Source organism: Leuresthes tenuis, unplaced genomic scaffold (assembly GCF_036924035.1).
Source record: "Leuresthes tenuis unplaced genomic scaffold, fLeuTen1.0.hap1 SCAF_24, whole genome shotgun sequence".
Lineage (NCBI taxonomy): Eukaryota > Metazoa > Chordata > Actinopteri > Atheriniformes > Atherinopsidae > Leuresthes > Leuresthes tenuis.
This window is the reverse complement of record NW_027325378.1, coordinates 1403347-1424931: the sequence shown is the minus strand read 5'-3', so window position 1 is coordinate 1424931 and position 21585 is coordinate 1403347. Positions and strand designations below refer to the sequence as shown.

Here is a 21585-nt window from a genome sequence, read left to right as displayed (position 1 = left end):
AGGTGCAGAGTCTGCTTTTACCACATCAGTCATCCCCGGTCAGTAGGAGCTCAGTGACCCTGCTTGTCTGCCTCTGTTCCAGGGACCCGAGATGACCAAAGTGATCCAGAGTTACAACAAGACGGCCGCGGTGTTATTGCAGTATGAGGTGCTGCAGCTGCAGGGGTGGAGTCAGGCTGCAGAGGGCGCACCGCAGAGCCTGAACGCCGCCCTGCTGCTCCGGCGGGAAAACAGCAAGGTGCAGAAGATAAGCTCCATCACCAGAGAAACATCTGGAACGCTGAGGGGGGGTTATGTGTTTAACAGAGCTTGGTTTGATTCATTTAAATGACTGATTCTGGCTTCTGGTGACAGTGAAAACTTATTGGTTTCCAGTTAGAATCACAACTTTGTACCACCAGGAGTTCACAGCTTAACTTTATCTTTGTCGTAGTCAGTTTTGTTCAGAAAGACTTGAAGCTCTCAGAGTCTCAGAGTTGCTCAGACTTCATGCCAGAAACCTTTCAGCCCTGGACTGGAGCTTGTGAGGAACTGGTTTGTTTGCCTCTCAGAGCCTTTTAGTGAACCTGGACCCCGTGGTGCTGGAGCTGCTGCAGGAGGCCCGCTGCATGACCAAACTGGGTGTGACGGTGCCAAAGGTCGTCTTAAAGATGACGTCCAGAGAGGCACAGATCAAAGCTTTGTACAGCCGGTGAGTTGCTTTGTGTTCAGCTGTTGGAGGCTAAAGATGCAGAGAGACTCTCTTTGTTTCCTTTTATTGTACATCGACATGTTTTTAATCTGACTCAAACCACACTGGGCTGAAAAAGGAGATGACAGATTTTAGGTCTGGCTGCTTGTTTTCTGTCCTGTTAGGATCCAGCCCATATTTTCTTAATATTAGACTGTATAATTTAGCACATTTTCTTAATGTTAGACTGTATAATTTAGCACATTTTCTTAATGTTAGACTGTATAATTTAGCACATTTTCTTAATATTAGACTGTATAATTTAGCACATTTTCTTAATATTAGACTGTATAATTTAGCACATTTTCTTAATATTAGACTGTATAATTTAGCACATTTTCTTAATATTAGACTGTATAATTTAGCACATTTTCTTAATGTTAGACTGTATAATTTAGCACATTTTCTTAATGTTAGACTGTATAATTTAGCACATTTTCTTAATGTTAGACTGTATAATTTAGCACATTTTCTTAATATTAGACTGTATAATTTAGCACATTTTCTTAATATTAGACTGTATAATTTAGCACATTTTCTTAATATTAGACTGTATAATTTAGCACATTTTCTTAATATTAGACTGTATAATTTAGCACATTTTCTTAATATTAGACTGTATAATTTAGCACATTTTCTTAATATTAGACTGTATAATTTAGCACATTTTCTTAATGTTAGACTGTATAATTTAGCACATTTTCTTAATATTAGACTGTATAATTTAGCACATTTTCTTAATGTTAGACTGTATAATTTAGCACATTTTCTTAATGTTAGACTGTATAATTTAGCACATTTTCTTAATATTAGACTGTATAATTTAGCACATTTTCTTAATGTTAGACTGTATAATTTAGCACATTTTCTTAATGTTAGACTGTATAATTTAGCACATTTTCTTAATATTAGACTGTATAATTTAGCACATTTTCTTAATGTTAGACTGTATAATTTAGCACATTTTCTTAATGTTAGACTGTATAATTTAGCACATTTTCTTAATATTAGACTGTATAATTTAGCACATTTTCTTAATGTTAGACTGTATAATTTAGCACATTTTCTTAATATTAGACTGTATAATTTAGCACATTTTCTTAATATTAGACTGTATAATTTAGCACATTTTCTTAATGTTAGACTGTATAATTTAGCACATTTTCTTAATGTTAGACTGTATAATTTAGCACATTTTCTTAATGTTAGACTGTATAATTTAGCACATTTTCTTAATATTAGACTGTATAATTTAGCACATTTTCTTAATGTTAGACTGTATAATTTAGCACATTTTCTTAATGTTAGACTGTATAATTTAGCACATTTTCTTAATATTAGACTGTATAATTTAGCACATTTTCTTAATATTAGACTGTATAATTTAGCACATTTTCTTAATGTTAGACTGTATAATTTAGCACATTTTCTTAATGTTAGACTGTATAATTTAGCACATTTTCTTAATATTAGACTGTATAATTTAGCACATTTTCTTAATGTTAGACTGTATAATTTAGCACATTTTCTTAATGTTAGACTGTATAATTTAGCACATTTTCTTAATATTAGACTGTATAATTTAGCACATTTTCTTAATGTTAGACTGTATAATTTAGCACATTTTCTTAATGTTAGACTGTATAATTTAGCACATTTTCTTAATATTAGACTGTATAATTTAGCACATTTTCTTAATATTAGACTGTATAATTTAGCACATTTTCTTAATATTAGACTGTATAATTTAGCACATTTTCTTAATATTAGACTGTATAATTTAGCACATTTTCTTAATGTTAGACTGTATAATTTAGCACATTTTCTTAATATTAGACTGTATAATTTAGCACATTTTCTTAATGTTAGACTGTATAATTTAGCACATTTTCTTAATGTTAGACTGTATAATTTAGCACATTTTCTTAATGTTAGACTGTATAATTTAGCACATTTTCTTAATATTAGACTGTATAATTTAGCACATTTTCTTAATGTTAGACTGTATAATTTAGCACATTTTCTTAATGTTAGACTGTATAATTTAGCACATTTTCTTAATATTAGACTGTATAATTTAGCACATTTTCTTAATGTTAGACTGTATAATTTAGCACATTTTCTTAATGTTAGACTGTATAATTTAGCACATTTTCTTAATGTTAGACTGTATAATTTAGCACATTTTCTTAATATTAGACTGTATAATTTAGCACATTTTCTTAATGTTAGACTGTATAATTTAGCACATTTTCTTAATGTTAGACTGTATAATTTAGCACATTTTCTTAATGTTAGACTGTATAATTTAGCACATTTTCTTAATGTTAGACTGTATAATTTAGCACATTTTCTTAATGTTAGACTGTATAATTTAGCACATTTTCTTAATATTAGACTGTATAATTTAGCACATTTTCTTAATATTAGACTGTATAATTTAGCACATTTTCTTAATATTAGACTGTATAATTTAGCACATTTTCTTAATATTAGACTGTATAATTTAGCACATTTTCTTAATATTAGACTGTATAATTTAGCACATTTTCTTAATGTTAGACTGTATAATTTAGCACATTTTCTTAATGTTAGACTGTATAATTTAGCACATTTTCTTAATATTAGACTGTATAATTTAGCACATTTTCTTAATGTTAGACTGTATAATTTAGCACATTTTCTTAATGTTAGACTGTATAATTTAGCACATTTTCTTAATATTAGACTGTATAATTGAGCACATTTTCTTAATATTAGACTGTATAATTTAGCACATTTTCTTAATATTAGACTGTATAATTTAGCACATTTTCTTAATATTAGACTGTATAATTTAGCACATTTTCTTAATATTAGACTGTATAATTTAGCACATTTTCTTAATATTAGACTGTATAATTTAGCACATTTTCTTAATGTTAGACTGTATAATTTAGCACATTTTCTTAATATTAGACTGTATAATTGAGCACATTTTCTTAATATTAGACTGTATAATTTAGCACATTTTCTTAATGTTAGACTGTATAATTTAGCACATTTTCTTAATGTTAGACTGTATAATTTAGCACATTTTCTTAATGTTAGACTGTATAATTTAGCACATTTTCTTAATATTAGACTGTATAATTGAGCACATTTTCTTAATATTAGACTGTATAATTTAGCACATTTTCTTAATGTTAGACTGTATAATTTAGCACATTTTCTTAATGTTAGACTGTATAATTTAGCACATTTTCTTAATGTTAGACTGTATAATTTAGCACATTTTCTTAATGTTAGACTGTATAATTTAGCACATTTTCTTAATGTTAGACTGTATAATTTAGCACATTTTCTTAATGTTAGACTGTATAATTTAGCACATTTTCTTAATGTTAGACTGTATAATTTAGCACATTTTCTTAATGTTAGACTGTATAATTTAGCACATTTTCTTAATGTTAGACTGTATAATTTAGCACATTTTCTTAATATTAGACTGTATAATTGAGCACATTTTCTTAATATTAGACTGTATAATTTAGCACATTTTCTTAATATTAGACTGTATAATTTAGCACATTTTCTTAATATTAGACTGTATAATTTAGCACATTTTCTTAATATTAGACTGTATAATTTAGCACATTTTCTTAATATTAGACTGTATAATTTAGCACATTTTCTTAATGTTAGACTGTATAATTTAGCACATTTTCTTAATATTAGACTGTATAATTGAGCACATTTTCTTAATATTAGACTGTATAATTTAGCACATTTTCTTAATGTTAGACTGTATAATTTAGCACATTTTCTTAATGTTAGACTGTATAATTTAGCACATTTTCTTAATGTTAGACTGTATAATTTAGCACATTTTCTTAATATTAGACTGTATAATTGAGCACATTTTCTTAATATTAGACTGTATAATTTAGCACATTTTCTTAATGTTAGACTGTATAATTTAGCACATTTTCTTAATGTTAGACTGTATAATTTAGCACATTTTCTTAATGTTAGACTGTATAATTTAGCACATTTTCTTAATGTTAGACTGTATAATTTAGCACATTTTCTTAATGTTAGACTGTATAATTTAGCACATTTTCTTAATGTTAGACTGTATAATTTAGCACATTTTCTTAATGTTAGACTGTATAATTTAGCACATTTTCTTAATGTTAGACTGTATAATTTAGCACATTTTCTTAATGTTAGACTGTATAATTGAGCACATTTTCACTCTCTGGCTCCCCTACAGTTGTGAGCCCTGCACATGCACAGCCGTACACAGGAAGTTTTGCCACAAAAGCCCTTAAAAATGTCAGTTTCAGGCCCAGGAACGTGCAAAACAGCCCAAACTATTTCAAACTGAATCAGAAACTCGTAGTTGTATTTATCCAGCTGCATCCCCGGCTTTTCTCAACCCACCCTGCTTGCTTTGGTCACCTGAGACTGGTTCTGTGTTCTGGTCCAGGCTGCTGGATCTGCTCCAGGACTACAGCTCTGCCGTCAGCAGGGTCCCGCCTCTCCTCCTCCCCGTCATGCAGCCCTTCGTCAGTCGGGTGGAGGCGGCTCTGTCCCCAGGACTCACCACACTCTCCTGGGCTTCTCTCAACACTGATGCATGTAAAGTCAGATTCCTGCAGAAATGCATGAAGAGTGAAGCACAGAAACATCTCAGACGAGTAAAACATCCCATAATAAGTCCACTCTGTCCTGCTCAGTCATTCAGGGTGTGTATGGGGCTCTGAAAGAACTGGACCAGGTGGCCAAAGTGGCCTCAGACCTGTTGGAGTGTCGCATCGGTCGGCTGCTTGAGTCCATGTCGTCCTGCTGTCTGCTGGTCCTGCCGGAGGATTCGCCCGTCTCACCCCAGGACCTCCTGCTCCAGGCGGACCGCTCGGTCCGAGCTGCCGCCGCCACTCTGGGCTGGTAATGTGCCGCCTACACATGTGCTACCGGTCCTGGATCATTCTGGATCCTGAGGGCCGCTGCTCTGCATGTTTCAGATGTTTCTCTGCTTTAAACTACTGATTTAAACCAGTGGATCATTACGTAGGGCAGGGATGTCAAACTCCGGTCCTGGAGGGCCGCTGTCCTGCAGGTTTTAGATGTTTCCCTGCAGGTTTTAGATGTGTCCTGCAGGTTTTAGATGTTTCCCTGCAGGTTTTAGATGTTTCCTGCAGGTTTTAGACGTTTCCCTGCAGGTTTTAGATGTTTCCCTGCAGGTTTTAGATGTTTCCCTGCAGGTTTTAGATGTTTCCCTGCAGGTTTTAGATGTTTCCCTGCAGGTTTTAGACGTTTCCCTGCAGGTTTTAGATGTTTCCTGCAGGTTTTAGATGTTTCCTGCAGGTTTTAGATGTTTCCCTGCAGGTTTTAGACGTTTCCCTGCAGGTTTTAGACGTTTCCCTGCAGGTTTTAGATGTTTTCCTGCAGGTTTTAGATGTTTCCCTGCAGGTTTTAGATGTTTCCCTGCAGGTTTTAGACGTTTCCCTGCAGGTTTTAGACGTTTCCTGCAGGTTTTAGATGTTTCCCTGCAGGTTTTAGATGTTTCCCTGCAGGTTTTAGATGTTTCTCCGCAGGTTTTAGATGTTTCCCTGCAGGTTTTAGACGTTTCCCTGCAGGTTTTAGACGTTTCCCTGCAGGTTTTAGATGTTTCCCTGCAGGTTTTAGATGTTTCCTGCAGGTTTCAGATGTTTCCCTGCAGGTTTTAGACGTTTCCCTGCAGGTTTTAGACGTTTCCCTGCAGGTTTTAGACGTTTCCCTGCAGGTTTTAGATGTTTCCCTGCAGGTTTTAGATGTTTCCCTGCAGGTTTTAGACGTTTCCCTGCAGGTTTTAGATGTTTCCCTGCAGGTTTTAGATGTTTCCCTGCAGGTTTTAGACGTTTCCCTGCAGGTTTTAGATGTTTCCTGCAGGTTTTAGATGTTTCCCTGCAGGTTTTAGATGTTTCCTGCAGGTTTTAGATGTTTCCCTGCAGGTTTTAGATGTTTCCCTGCAGGTTTTAGATGTTTCTCCGCAGGTTTTAGATGTTTCCCTGCAGGTTTTAGACGTTTCCCTGCAGGTTTTAGATGTTTCCCTGCAGGTTTTAGACGTTTCCCTGCAGGTTTTAGATGTTTCCCTGCAGGTTTTAGACGTTTCCCTGCAGGTTTTAGATGTTTCCCTGCAGGTTTTAGATGTTTCCCTGCAGGTTTTAGATGTTTCCCTGCAGGTTTTAGATGTTTCCCTGATTCAGATCAATGCCTCATTAGCTGGTTTGTGCAGAATGTAACAATCTTTTGAAGAGTTTCATTTAATCTGAATCAGGTGCTTTGAAGCAGGGAAACGTCTAAAACCTGCAGGACAGCGACCCTCCAGGACCGGAGTTCCTGACGTAGGGATTCAGAAATAACTTTACATAGTAAAAGCCCTGCAGCACAGTCCTGTTCCTTCATGTTTAAAAAGTTCAGAATCGGTTCCATTTATCTCAAACCAGCTGATTTCACTGTTTTTTTTATTTTATTTTCACTGGTTTTCACTGGAAATCAAACCAGCTGATTTCACTGGTTTTTTTTTTACAATTTTCACTGGTTTTCACTGGAAATCAAACCAGCTGATTTCACTGTTTTTTTTTAAAAATTTTCACTGGTTTTCACTGGAAATCAAACCAGCTGATTTCACTGGTTTTTAAAAATAATTTCACTGGTTTTCATTGGAAATCAAACCAGCTGATTTCACTGTTCTTTTTTAAAAATTTTCACTGGTTTTCACTGGAAATCAAACCAGCTGATTTCACAGTTTTTTTTTTTTTATTTTCACTGGTTTTCACTGGAAATCAAACCAGCTGATTTCACTGTTTTTTTTTAAAATTTTCACTGGTTTTCACTGGAAATCAAACCAGCTGATTTCACTGTTTTATTTTTAAATTCTATTTTCACTGGTTTTCACTGGAAATCAAACCAGCTGATTTCACTGTTTTTTTTTATTTTCACTGGTTTTCACTGGAAATCAAACCAGCTGATTTCACTGGGTTTTTTTTAAATTTTCACTGGTTTTCACTGGAAATCAAACCAGCTGATTTCACTGTTTTTTATTTTTTATTTTCACTGGAAATCAAACCAGCTGATTTCACTGTTTTTTTTTAAATTTTCACTGGTTTTCACTGGAAATCAAACCAGCTGATTTCACTGTTTTTTTAAAAAAATTTTCACTGGTTTTCACTGGAAATCAAACCAGCTGATTTCACTGTTTTTTTTTTTCACTGGTTTTCACTGGAAATCAAACCAGCTGATTTCACTGTTTTTTTTTTAAAATTTTCACTGGTTTTCACTGGAAATCAAACCAGCTGATTTCACTGTTTTTTTTTTACAATTTTCACTGGTTTTCACTGGAAATCAAACCAGCTGATTTCACTGTTTTTTTTTAATTTTCACTGGTTTTCACTGGAAATCAAACCAGCTGATTTCACTGTTTTTTTAATTTTATTTTCACTGGTTTTCACTGGAAATCAAACCAGCTGATTTCACTGTTTTTTATTTTTTATTTTCACTGGTTTTCACTGGAAATCAAACCAGCTGATTTCACTGTTTTTTTTTTAAATTTTCACTGGTTTTCACTGGAAATCAAACCAGCTGATTTCACTGTTTTTTTTTTATTCTATTTTCACTGGTTTTCACTGGAAATCAAACCAGCTGATTTCACTGTTTTTTTTTAAATTTTCACTGGTTTTCACTGGAAATCAAACCAGCTGATTTCACAGTTTTTTATTTTTTATTTTCACTGGAAATCAAACCAGCTGATTTCACTGTATTTTATTTTTTATTTTCACTGGTTTTCACTGGAAATCAAACCAGCTGATTTCACTGTATTTTATTTTTTATTTTCACTGGTTTTCACTGGAAATCAAACCAGCTGATTTCACTGGTTTGATTTACATAGTAAAACAGGTGAATAACTGTCCAGTGAAGCCTGTGTGAACGCCTGCAGTGCGTCACAGCAGCTGTTTGTGTGCAGGCAGAGTCAGCAGCTCCAGAAGTACGTGTCTCAGCTGGTTGAGGAGCTGAAGAGGAGGATGAAGGCGGCAGAGATGCTCAACCTGGAGGTAACGCCCACAGAGAGAAGAAGAGGACTGAGTTTTTAACCAGGTGTTCATGTCCTCCTCGGGGCTTTGTCTCCTCGCAGGGATCTTTCCAGTGTCTCCATCCAGACTCTAAACAGAAAACTCGCTGCACCTCCTGTCTTCCTTGTCATTTCTACAACCTGATTGGTCAGCTCTGTCATCGCAACACTGAAGCTTTGGTAGAAGGTCAGACATTTCCTTCCTCCCTACTCTGTCCTCATCTTCTTCCTTTGATTTCTCCGTCCTAATTCTTCTTTTCCATCAGCCACCAGATCTTCCCTGGACGCTTTGAGGAGGAGACTTCATGACTCCAAACTCCAGCAGCTCTTCTCCTCCTCTTCCTCCCACAGCCGTCCGTCAGCTCCTCCTCCTCCTCTCCTCAGAGCCTCCATCCTGCTCGCCATCCCTCACATCCTTTTCAGACCCAGTCTGGAGGACATTCAGGTATTTCTGTCCATTTTTTCTGTGGTTTCTTCAGATTTTGCTGCTCTTAAACTAAAATGGATGCGTGTTGGTTGTGTTTCAGACTGCAGTAAATAAGCTGCTGGGTGTTGTGTTGTCTGCAACCAAAGATATTCCTCTGTGGACTTTCTGCCAGCTGCAGTACAAACAGCAGCAGGTACGTCACTCATCGCGTTTCCTTAGTCAGCTTCTTCTTAATTCTGTCAGGAAATCCTGATCGGATGATAGATGGCAGCGAAATGAGGCTTTTTCACTGTCTGTCAGGTGGAACAGGCGGCGGTTCGTGGTGCTGGAGAAGACATCCGGGTGAAGCCGCCGGTGCTGCGACCTCTGGACAGACAGCTGGCCGAACACAAAGACGTCTCCAAGTCAGTCCAACATTTACAGCACTGATCACACACATTTTCAGCCCAGAGGTAGAAGAAGGTTTGAAGTAAAGCCTGTAGAGCAGCGTCACTGTGGAGGGACGAGGACAGCAGGCAGAAGGACACTTTACCTGCCGTTTAACCCAAAACTGAGCTATAAAAACTAAAAACGATCCAAATGGTGAAACCTCGTGGTGGCGAATCGAAACGGGTTTTGTTTCGAACTGAAACCTTTGATTCGAAGCGTTGTTCTGAGGCCTGGATCAAGACGAGAAGTCATGTGAGCATGACTGTGATGAAGCTTTCTGCAGTTTAACAGTTTAAATTAATTTTAACTCGAGTGAATATGTGGGGATCCTAAAATTTAAATACATTCTGATTATACTTTATATGTAAATGATTATTCCTCGAGTCTCATGATTGTTCCCAGACGTGCGTAAAACCTTTAAAAGCTCTTCTAAACTGCAGTTTATTTGCAAAGTCTTGCTTGCTGTACCTTTACTTTTACTACAAGAAACAAGTCCTCGTCCATTAAAGACCTAAATAAGCTTTTGTATATGTCTGAAGTAGGAAAAACTGTCCTTGAAATGCCGATTCTGTTGATGGAGGAGGCACCAGAATCATTCGAATAGAAGCTTTGATGGCGTTGCTATAGCAACTGTAACTTTATGACTAAAAAGCACTAAAACACATGCTGATGACTGTCTCCAAAGCCCTGCAGCACACTCCTGTTCCTTCATGTTTAAAAAGTTCAGAATCGGTTCCATTTATCCCAAACCAGCTGATTTCACTGTTTTTTTTTTAAATTTTCACTGGTTTTCACTGGAAATCAAACCAGCTGATTTCACTGTTTTTTTTTAAATTTTATTTTCACTGTAAATTCAAACCAGCTGATTTCACTGTTTTTTTTTTCTTATTTTCACTGGAAATCAAACCAGCTGATTTCACAGTTTTTTATTTTTATTTTCACTGGTTTTCACTGGAAATCAAACCAGCTGATTTCACTGGTTTTTTTATATTTTCACTGGAAATCAAACCAGCTGATTTCACTGGTTTCCCTCCAAAGTTTTCCACCTTTCTGTTATGTGGAGCTCGGCTCTCGAAGGCCCACGGGTGAGATGCAGACCTCTGCTGCCTCCTTATTAAAGCCGATTCTGTTGTGGTTCTTTGAGCAGGTTGGTGATGCAGCTCGGCTCCATCGTGTCGTCTCTGAAAGCTCCGGCTGCTGAAACTCTGCAGGAACTCAGCCGGTTTTCTGCTCTCTGGAACCAGGTCTGTGTGCCTGTTTAAAGTCTGTTCTTGTTGTTGTCGCTGAGCTGCACTAATGGATATATCTGCAGGACCCAGAGGAGCAGGTCCGGGCCTTCCTGCAGTCAGAACCCTCACTGACAGAGTTCAGCTCCCAGATCTGCTTCTACTCCGTGAGTCTTTGACATTAAGGAAGTTATTCTCCATTTCTGAACATCAGTGGCATCATCTAACTGATCAGTTATAACATCACTGACAGGTGGAGCGAGTCCAATTCATACAGAACCAGTTAAAACAGTTTCTCAGCTCAGGAAACCAACAGATTCCACTGAAACTTCTTTCTGATCCTGAGCTGCATGAGGCGACTGTGGAGAGAAAAAACTCCCTTTAAACAGGAAGAAACCTCCATCAGAACCAGAACCAGGAAGGGTCCATCTGCCTGGACCAGCTGGGGCTGAGAGGACAGGAAAGAGGGGACAACAAGCAGCGTAACACCAGGCCAGAGACACCTGCTGAGAGAGAGAAACACAAGTTAATGACAGCAATGATGTCAGAGGGAGGAGAGGTGCATCATGGGAGCTCCCCCAGCAGGCTGGGCCTATAGCAGCAGAACTATGGGATGTTTCAGGGTCACCTGAGCCATCCCTAACTATAAGCTTTATCAGAAAGGAAAGTTTCAGCCTGATCTTAAAGGTAGAGAGGGTGTCTGCTTCCTGAAGCCAAACTGGCAGCTGGTTCCACAGAGAGGGGCCTGATAACTGAAGGCTCTGCCTCCCATTCTGCTTTTAGGGGCCTGATAACTGAAGGCTCTGCCTCCCATTCTGCTTTTAGGGGCCTGATAACTGAAGGCTCTGCCTCCCATTCTGCTTTTAGGGGCCTGATAACTGAAGGCTCTGCCTCCCATTCTGCTTTTAGGGGCCTGATAACTGAAGGCTCTGCCTCCCATTCTGCTTTTAGGGGCCTGATAAATGAAGGCTCTGCCTCCCATTCTGCTTTTAGGGGCCTGATAACTGAAGGCTCTGCCTCCCATTCTGCTTTTAGGGGCCTGATAACTGAAGGCTCTGCCTCCCATTCTGCTTTTAGGGGCCTGATAACTGAAGGCTCTGCCTCCCATTCTGCTTTTAGAAACTCTGGGAACCACAAGGAAACCTGCAGCCTGAGAGCAAAGTGCTCTGTTGGGGAAATATCCAACTGTGAGATCTTTAAGATGTGATGGAGCTCGGTCATTGTATCGGTCAGAGCACGCAGGGTGGAGGACCTACTCCATAGCTGGCTGGTGGTCATAATGTTATGGCTGAACGGTGTAGCTCATTTCTAAGGTGTCATTCTGCTTCATGACGGTTTCCAGCTCTTTTAAGTACCTTTCACTTCTAATAGTGAGCGTATGATCATTTATTTCTGCTTTGACTTTCTGAGTGATGTCAGCTGAAACCTGGAGCTTTTCTCTTTACCCATGATGCTTTGCAGACGCTGGAGGAGCAGATTTCGGAGCTGCCGGCGCTCCGTTTGGTGGGTCCGATCCTGTTCGACAGCGAGCAGCTGAAGCTGTCGCTCGCTCAGGAGTGTCGTCTCTGGAAACGAGCCTTCGGCGCCGCGCTCAACCGCCAGGCGTCTGCCGGCATGAGCGACATGCTCTCATTTATGGACGGGCTGACCAAGCGGCTGCAGCGTCCAATCACTGACCTGGAGGACGTCCGAGGCGCCATGGCAGCGCTCAGAGAGGTCAGTCAGCGTCTGACTGGCTGCCTGTCCAGTTCTTCTTACTTTTGACTTCATGTTTCACTCATTTTCTCATAAACATGAGTCATTTAAAGGTATATTTGGGCTCTTCCTTCCTTTCCTGGGGCTAAACATTTCCCTCCAGTCGACTTATTTCCGCCTCGCAGGGCAGAGTTCATTCATCTGTTCGTTCCTCCACTCATTCGACTCTCTGTTTTTGAGGTCCGGGAGGCGGAGGTCCGTATGGACGCCAGCATCGGGCCGGTGGAGGAATCCTTCGCCCTGCTGCAGAAACACGAGCTGCTCTTCAGCGACGGGAACGCGGAGCGCGTGGACGGCCTGGCGTACGGCTGGAAGAACCTCAGCGCCCTGGTGAGTCTCAGCCGTGGGATCGCTGCTGACCGTGCAGAGCTGCATACAGGTGTGTGTCTGCTGCGTTTCAGGTGCTGCAGAACCAGAACACTCTGGTGAAGATCGGACCCGGCATGAAGGCCGACCTGCTGGCCGCGGCGCAGAGCTTCCAGGGCTGCGTTCAGAGGTTCTGCGCAGACTACGACCGCAGGTAAACGCACCAGGAACATGTATTCAGACCATACCTGACCCAACATGCCCCCCAGCTCCTGCTGCAGGCCATGGTCCTAACATCCTAACTGGTTTCCTAACTGGTCTCCTAACTGGTTTCCTAACTGGTTTCCTAACTGGTTTCCTAACTGGTCTCCTAACTGGTCTCCTAACTGGTCTCCTAACTGGTCTCCTAACTGGTTTCCTAACTGGTTTCCTAACTGGTTTCCTAACTGCTCTCCTAACTGGTTTCCTAACTGGTTTCCTAACTGGTCTCCTAACTGGTCTCCTAACTGGTTTCCTAACTGGTCTCCTAACTGGTTTCCTAACTGGTCTCCTAACTGCTCTCCTAACTGGTTTCCTAACTGGTTTCCTAACTGGTCTCCTAACTGGTTTCCTAACTGGTCTCCTAACTGGTTTCCTAACTGGTCTCCTAACTGCTCTCCTAACTGGTTTCCTAACTGGTCTCCTAACTGGTCTCCTAACTGCTCTCCTAACTGGTTTCCTAACTGGTTTCCTAACTGGTTTCCTAACTGGTCTCCTAACTGGTTTCCTAACTGGTTTCCTAACTGGTTTCCTAACTGCTCTCCTAACTGGTTTCCTAACTGGTTTCCTAACTGGTCTCCTAACTGGTCTCCTAACTGGTTTCCTAACTGGTCTCCTAACTGGTTTCCTAACTGGTTTCCTAACTGGTCTCCTAACTGCTCTCCTAACTGCTCTCCTAACTGGTTTCCTAACTGGTTTCCTAACTGGTTTCCTAACTGCTCTCCTAACTGGTTTCCTAACTGGTTTCCTAACTGCTCTCCTAACTGGTTTCCTAACTGGTTTCCTAACTGGTTTCCTAACTGGTCTCCTAACTGGTCTCCTAACTGCTCTCCTAACTGGTTTCCTAACTGGTTTCCTAACTGGTTTCCTAACTGGTCTCCTAAATGGTCTCCTAACTGGTCTCCTAACTGGTTTCCTAACTGGTTTCCTAACTGGTTTCCTAACTGGTCTCCTAACTGGTTTCCTAACTGGTTTCCTAACTGGTTTCCTAACTGGTCTCCTAACTGGTCTCCTAACTGGTCTCCTAACTGGTTTCCTAACTGGTTTCCTAACTGGTTTCCTAACTGGTCTCCTAACTGGTCTCCTAACTGGTCTCCTAACTGGTCTCCTAACTGGTTTCCTAACTGGTTTCCTAACTGGTTTCCTAACTGCTCTCCTAACTGGTTTCCTAACTGGTTTCCTAACTGGTCTCCTAACTGGTCTCCTAACTGGTTTCCTAACTGGTCTCCTAACTGGTTTCCTAACTGGTCTCCTAACTGCTCTCCTAACTGGTTTCCTAACTGGTTTCCTAACTGGTCTCCTAACTGGTCTCCTAACTGGTTTCCTAACTGGTTTCCTAACTGGTCTCCTAACTGGTTTCCTAACTGGTCTCCTAACTGCTCTCCTAACTGGTTTCCTAACTGGTTTCCTAACTGGTCTCCTAACTGGTTTCCTAACTGGTCTCCTAACTGGTTTCCTAACTGGTCTCCTAACTGGTTTCCTAACTGGTTTCCTAACTGGTCTCCTAACTGGTCTCCTAACTGGTCTCCTAACTGGTCTCCTAACTGGTTTCCTAACTGGTTTCCTAACTGGTTTCCTAACTGCTCTCCTAACTGGTTTCCTAACTGGTCTCCTAACTGGTCTCCTAACTGGTTTCCTAACTGGTTTCCTAACTGGTTTCCTAACTGCTCTCCTAACTGGTTTCCTAACTGGTTTCCTAACTGGTCTCCTAACTGGTCTCCTAACTGGTTTCCTAACTGGTCTCCTAACTGGTTTCCTAACTGGTCTCCTAACTGCTCTCCTAACTGGTTTCCTAACTGGTTTCCTAACTGGTCTCCTAACTGGTTTCCTAACTGGTCTCCTAACTGGTTTCCTAACTGGTCTCCTAACTGCTCTCCTAACTGGTTTCCTAACTGGTCTCCTAACTGGTCTCCTAACTGCTCTCCTAACTGGTTTCCTAACTGGTTTCCTAACTGGTTTCCTAACTGGTCTCCTAACTGGTTTCCTAACTGGTTTCCTAACTGGTTTCCTAACTGCTCTCCTAACTGGTTTCCTAACTGGTTTCCTAACTGGTCTCCTAACTGGTCTCCTAACTGGTTTCCTAACTGGTCTCCTAACTGGTTTCCTAACTGGTTTCCTAACTGGTTTCCTAACTGCTCTCCTAACTGCTCTCCTAACTGGTTTCCTAACTGGTTTCCTAACTGGTTTCCTAACTGGTTTCCTAACTGCTCTCCTAACTGGTTTCCTAACTGGTTTCCTAACTGCTCTCCTAACTGGTTTCCTAACTGGTTTCCTAACTGGTTTCCTAACTGGTCTCCTAACTGGTCTCCTAACTGCTCTCCTAACTGGTTTCCTAACTGGTTTCCTAACTGGTTTCCTAACTGGTCTCCTAAATGGTCTCCTAACTGGTCTCCTAACTGGTTTCCTAACTGGTTTCCTAACTGGTTTCCTAACTGGTCTCCTAACTGGTTTCCTAACTGGTTTCCTAACTGGTTTCCTAACTGGTCTCCTAACTGCTCTCCTAACTGGTTTCCTAACTGGTTTCCTAACTGGTCTCCTAACGGGTCTCCTAACTGGTCTCCTAACTGGTCTCCTAACTGGTTTCCTAACTGGTTTCCTAACTGGTCTCCTAACTGGTCTCCTAACTGGTCTCCTAACTGGTTTCCTAACTGGTTTCCTAACTGGTTTCCTAACTGGTCTCCTAACTGGTTTCCTAACTGGTTTCCTAACTGGTCTCCAGCCTGTGAAACCTCTGCAGATGGTCCAGAACGCGGCGGTGCGTCTGGTCTTGGATCAGCCTAAAAGAACACGTCCCCCCTCTGTTCATTGAGCTCCTCTGGCTGCCCTTAGCATCAGATCCAAGTCCCTGATGTTAGCTACAAAGAGCTTAATGGAACGGCTCCATCTACTTGAATGCTCTTGCAAAGGCTTCTGTCCCAACTGGGTCCCTCCGTTGGTCCCAGGATTGTCGTCTAGCAGCTCCTACACCACGCCTAAGACAATCCAAACTCTGTTCATGTGTCGTCCCACGATGGTGGAATGACCTACCGAGCGCTACCAGAACAGGGGCGTCCCTGTCTATCTTCAAGAAGCTCCTGAAAACCCAGCTCTTCAGAGAGCATCTCCTATCCCAGCACTTACCTTGTACTTCCCTCCCCCCTCTATCTCTGCACTTTATCTTTCTGCACTTCCTTCTATGCCTGCACCCTATCTCTACTCTGTCCCCTCTGACAGAGTCGGACTCCTGGGTTCCTTCTATGGAGCTTATTGTTAGCTTATTAGCTTGTTAGCTTTGGATAAAAGCGTCTGATAAATAAATAAATAAAACCGGTGTGTGCAGGGGCCCCGGCGTGGACGGAGTGGATCCAGCTGAGGCCAACGAGAGGCTGCAGAGCTTTCAAGCTGAGTTTGACCAGCTGTGGAGGAAATACACCACCTACTCTGGAGGAGAGGAGCTGTTTGGGCTGACCATCAATGGTACGACTGAGCGCCTGACCACTTCTTCGTCATCCCTGCCTCCTTCCTGAACTTCCTGCTCCTCCCTGCAGAGTATCCGGAGCTGCAGAGGATCCGAAGGGAGCTCTCGCTGCTGTCCAAGCTCTACAGTTTGCACACGGCGGTCACCGGCAGCGTTGCTGGATACTACGACATCCTGTGGGCTGACCTCAACATCGAGAAGATCAACGCCGAGCTGCAGGAGTTCCAGAACAGGTGGAGCAGGAGTGTGGGGCACCAAATGCAAACATTTAGTCTCAGTTTCCACATATTTTGGCACTTTTCCTGTTTTTTAGGATCAGGAAACTCCCAAAGGCGCTGAAGGAGTGGCAGGCCTTCAAGGATCTGAAGAAAAGCATCGATGACTTCACTGAGACGTGTCCTCTACTTCACCTGATGGCCAATAAGGTGTGACTGGCTCCACTTATGGTCTGTACTGCACAGAGGAAGTGATCCCCAGTCATCAATGTGATGAACTTACTGTTCAGGCGATGCTGCGCAGACACTGGACTCGCCTCAGTGACCTGACCAGCCACAGCTTCCAGGTGGAATCAGAGAGTTTCTGCCTCAGGAACATCATGGAGGCTCCGCTGCTGAAACACAAAGAGGACGTGGAGGTGAGATGTTTGTCTGAGCAGGAGAACAAAGACGGGACCAGCTGATCCCTCATTTCAGAACCACCATGTGTAAAAACCTTTTTCCCCTGTTGATCAGGATGTTTGCATCGGCGCCATGAAGGAACGCGACATCGAAGCCAAGCTGAAGGATGTGGTGGCCGAATGGAGCGCTCAGACGCTGAGCTTCGCCACCTTCAGGACCCGAGGAGAACTGCTGCTGAGAGGAGCCGAGACCGCCGAGAAAATCTCCATGATGGAGGACAGTCTGATGGTGCTGACATCACTGCTGAGCAACAGGTGGGGGGGAAGAAAGGATTAAAGAAAAGAAAACAAAGGACAAGAGAACAAAGGAAGAAGATTACCTGGAAGGAAAGTGAATGGCAAGAAGGAGAGGAAGGAAGGAAGTAGGAAGAAGAAATTAAAGAAAGAAAGTAAAGAAAGTAGGGACCTGGAAATAAAGGATGGATGGAAGGAATATAATATCAAGGTAAAGAACAAGAAGGGAAAGGAGGGAAACTTAAGTAAAAAGAAGGAAAGACGAATGTGGAAGAGAAGATTGGAGCTGGCGGGAAAAAAGAAAGGAAGAGGTGAGCTGTGATGGAAGAAAGGAATGAGGACACAACAAAGGAAAGAGTTAAGGAAGGAAAAAGCAGGGAATAAAGGAAGAGTGTGACTAAGGAAAGAAGAAGCAGGGAAGAGTGGAGGAAGCTGAGTAAAGAGTGAAAGCAAAGAGTGAAAGCAAAGAGTGAAAGCAAAGAGTGAACGTAAAGAGTGAAACTAAAGAGTGAAACTAAAGAGTGAAAGCAAAGAGTGAAAGCAAAGAGTGAAACTAAAGAGTGAAACTAAAGAGTGAAACTAAAGAGTCAAAGCAAAGAGTGAAAGCAAAGAGTGAAACTAGAGAGTGAAAGCAAAGAGTGAAACTAAAGAGTGAAACTAAAGAGTCAACCTAAAGAGTGAAACTAAAGAGTGAAAGCAAAGACTGAAACTAAAGAGTGAAAGCAAAGAGTGAAACTAAAGAGTCAAAGCAAAGAGTGAAAGCAAAGAGTCAAACTAAAGAGTCAAACTAAAGAGTCAAAGCAAAGAGTGAAAGCAAAGAGTGAAACTAAAGAGTGAAACTAAAGAGTCAAACTAAAGAGTGAAACTAAAGAGTCAAACTAAAGAGTGAAACTAAAGAGTGAAAGCAAAGAGTGAAACTAAAGAGTGAAAGCAAAGAGTGAAAGCAAAGAGTGAAACTAAAGAGTGAAAGCAAAGAGTGAAACTAAAGAGTGAAAGCAAAGAGTGAAACTAAAGAGTGAAACTAAAGAGTGAAACTAAAGAGTGAAAGTAAAGGGTGAAACTAAAGAGTGAAACTAAAGAGTGAAAGTAAAGGGTGAAACTAAAGAGTGAAACTAAAGAGTGAAACTAAAGAGTGAAACTAAAGAGTCAAAGCAAAGAGTGAAAGCAAAGAGTGAAACTAAAGAGTCAACCTAAAGAGTGAAACTAAAGAGTGAAACTAAAGAGTCAACCTAAAGAGTGAAACTAAAGAGTGAAAGCAAAGACTGAAACTAAAGAGTGAAAGCAAAGAGTGAAACTAAAGAGTCAAAGCAAAGAGTGAAAGCAAAGAGTGAAACTAAAGAGTCAAAGCAAAGAGTGAAACTAAAGAGTCAAACTAAAGAGTCAAACTAAAGAGTCAAAGCAAAGAGTGAAAGCAAAGAGTGAAACTAAAGAGTCAAACTAAAGAGTGAAACTAAAGAGTCAAAGCAAAGAGTGAAACTAAAGAGTCAAAGCAAAGAGTGAAACTAAAGAGTGAAACTAAAGAGTGAAAGCAAAGAGTGAAACTAAAGAGTGAAACTAAAGAGTGAAAGCAAAGAGTGAAAGCAAAGAGTGAAAGCAAAGAGTGAAACTAAAGAGTGAAAGCAAAGAGTGAAACTAAAGAGTGAAAGTAAAGGGTGAAACTAAAGAGTGAAACTAAAGAGTGAAACTAAAGAGTGTGGAACGGACAGAACAGCGAGCGACTGAAGAGGAGGAAATAAAGGCTGCAGGTGGGTGATGATGATGATGATGATGATGTTCTTCTTCCTCCTGCAGGTACAACGCTCCCTTCAAGCCTTCCATCCAGCTGTGGGTCCAGAAGCTCTCCAACACCTCAGAGATCATCGAGAAGTGGCTGTCCGTCCAGAACCTCTGGATCTACCTGGAAGCCGTGTTTGTGGGCGGAGACATCGCCAAGCAGCTGCCTCAGGTCAGAAAACAGGTCTAACATCAGCTCGTCTGTAAAAAGGGTTTAACGCTAAAGAAGCTCGTCTGTAGAAAGGGTTTAACGCTAAAGAAGCTCGTCTGTAGAAAGGGTTTAACGCTAAAGAAGCTCGTCTGTAGAAAGGGTTTAACGCTAAAGAAGCTCGTCTGTAGAAAGGGTTTAACGCTAAAGAAGCTCGTCTGTAGAAAGGGTTTAACGCTAAAGAAGCTCGTCTGTAGAAAGGGTTTAACGCTAAAGAAGCTCGTCTGTAGAAAGGGTTTAACGCTAAAGAAGCTCGTCTGTAGAAAGGGTTTAACGCTAAAGAAGCTCGTCTGTAGAAAGGGTTTAACGCTAAAGAAGCTCGTCTGTAGAAAGGGTTTAACGCTAAAGAAGCTCGTCTGTAGAAAGGGTTTAACGCTAAAGAAGCTCGTCTGTAGAAAGGGTTTAACGCTAAAGAAGCTCGTCTGTAGAAAGGGTTTAACGCTAAAGAAGCTCGTCTGTAGAAAGGGTTTAACGCTAAAGAAGCTCGTCTGTAGAAAGGGTTTAACGCTAAAGAAGCTCGTCTGTAGAAAGGGTTTAACGCTAAAGAAGCTCGTCTGTAGAAAGGGTTTAACGCTAAAGAAGCTCGTCTGTAGAAAGGGTTTAACGCTAAAGAAGCTCGTCTGTAGAAAGGGTTTAACGCTAAAGAAGCTCGTCTGTAGAAAGGGTTTAACGCTAAAGAAGCTCGTCTGTAGAAAGGGTTTAACGCTAAAGAAGCTCGTCTGTAGAAAGGGTTTAACGCTAAAGAAGCTCGTCTGTAGAAAGGGTTTAACGCTAAAGAAGCTCGTCTGTAGAAAGGGTTTAACGCTAAAGAAGCTCGTCTGTAGAAAGGGTTTAACGCTAAAGAAGCTCGTCTGTAGAAAGGGTTTAACGCTAAAGAAGCTCGTCTGTAGAAAGGGTTTAACGCTAAAGAAGCTCGTCTGTAGAAAGGGTTTAACGCTAAAGAAGCTCGTCTGTAGAAAGGGTTTAACGCTAAAGAAGCTCGTCTGTAGAAAGGGTTTAACGCTAAAGAAGCTCGTCTGTAGAAAGGGTTAACGCTAAAGAAGCTCGTCTGTAGAAAGGGTTTAACGCTAAAGAAGCTCGTCTGTAGAAAGGGTTTAACGCTAAAGAAGCTCGTCTGTAGAAAGGGTTTAACGCTAAAGAAGCTCGTCTGTAGAAAGGGTTTAACGCTAAAGAAGCTCGTCTGTAGAAAGGGTTTAACGCTAAAGAAGCTCGTCTGTAGAAAGGGTTTAACGCTAAAGAAGCTCGTCTGTAGAAAGGGTTTAACGCTAAAGAAGCTCGTCTGTAGAAAGGGTTTAACGCTAAAGAAGCTCGTCTGTAGAAAGGGTTTAACGCTAAAGAAGCTCGTCTGTAGAAAGGGTTTAACGCTAAAGAAGCTCGTCTGTAGAAAGGGTTTAACGCTAAAGAAGCTCGTCTGTAGAAAGGGTTTAACGCTAAAGAAGCTCGTCTGTAGAAAGGGTTTAACGCTAAAGAAGCTCGTCTGTAGAAAGGGTTTAACGCTAAAGAAGCTCGTCTGTAGAAAGGGTTTAACGCTAAAGAAGCTCGTCTGTAGAAAGGGTTTAACGCTAAAGAAGCTCGTCTGTAGAAAGGGTTTAACGCTAAAGAAGCTCGTCTGTAGAAAGGGTTTAACGCTAAAGAAGCTCGTCTGTAGAAAGGGTTTAACGCTAAAGAAGCTCGTCTGTAGAAAGGGTTTAACGCTAAAGAAGCTCGTCTGTAGAAAGGGTTTAACGCTAAAGAAGCTCGTCTGTAGAAAGGGTTTAACGCTAAAGAAGCTCGTCTGTAGAAAGGGTTTAACGCTAAAGAAGCTCGTCTGTAGAAAGGGTTTAACGCTAAAGAAGCTCGTCTGTAGAAAGGGTTTAACGCTAAAGAAGCTCGTCTGTAGAAAGGGTTTAACGCTAAAGAAGCTCGTCTGTAGAAAGGGTTTAACGCTAAAGAAGCTCGTCTGTAGAAAGGGTTTAACGCTAAAGAAGCTCGTCTGTAGAAAGGGTTTAACGCTAAAGAAGCTCGTCTGTAGAAA

General features: G+C 41.0%; 2 protein-coding genes across 2 annotated transcripts in view; both read left to right on the top strand.

The window, feature by feature from the left end:
- The first annotated feature begins 327 nt into the window (after positions 1-327).
- On the top strand, positions 328-8844 carry LOC140285001 (dynein axonemal heavy chain 5-like). Its single transcript, XM_072379059.1, has 5 exons — positions 328-347; positions 554-691; positions 5202-5353; positions 5452-5659; positions 8718-8844. The coding sequence occupies exons 1-5, from the start codon at positions 328-330 to the stop codon at positions 8842-8844; spliced, it is 645 nt and encodes a 214-aa protein (XP_072235160.1).
- Positions 8845-10831: 1987 nt separating this feature from the next.
- The window catches only part of LOC140285000 (dynein axonemal heavy chain 5-like), a 14892-nt gene continuing 4138 nt past the window's right edge, over positions 10832-21585 (top strand). The window contains exons 1-11 of the mRNA XM_072379058.1: positions 10832-10922; positions 10991-11071; positions 12366-12620; positions 12840-12989; positions 13061-13179; positions 16543-16679; positions 16751-16913; positions 16994-17105; positions 17186-17314; positions 17412-17611; positions 19382-19535. Of these exons, the coding sequence (XP_072235159.1) occupies positions 10833-10922; positions 10991-11071; positions 12366-12620; positions 12840-12989; positions 13061-13179; positions 16543-16679; positions 16751-16913; positions 16994-17105; positions 17186-17314; positions 17412-17611; positions 19382-19535 (1590 nt within the window). The 5' untranslated portion in view covers position 10832. The remainder of the gene's footprint in view (positions 10923-10990; positions 11072-12365; positions 12621-12839; positions 12990-13060; positions 13180-16542; positions 16680-16750; positions 16914-16993; positions 17106-17185; positions 17315-17411; positions 17612-19381; positions 19536-21585) is intronic.

What these genes read in the sequence shown, in the direction of transcription:
- LOC140285001 (XM_072379059.1), top strand. Translation starts at nt 328, where the DNA reads ATGACTGATTCTGGCTTCTG. An exon ending in ATCAAAGCTTTGTACAGCCG is followed by an intron (nt 692 to 5,201) that starts GTGAGTTGCTTT and finishes GTTCTGGTCCAG; the next exon opens with GCTGCTGGATCTGCTCCAGG. An exon ending in TTCTCTCAACACTGATGCAT is followed by an intron (nt 5,354 to 5,451) that starts GTAAAGTCAGAT and finishes TGTCCTGCTCAG; the next exon opens with TCATTCAGGGTGTGTATGGG.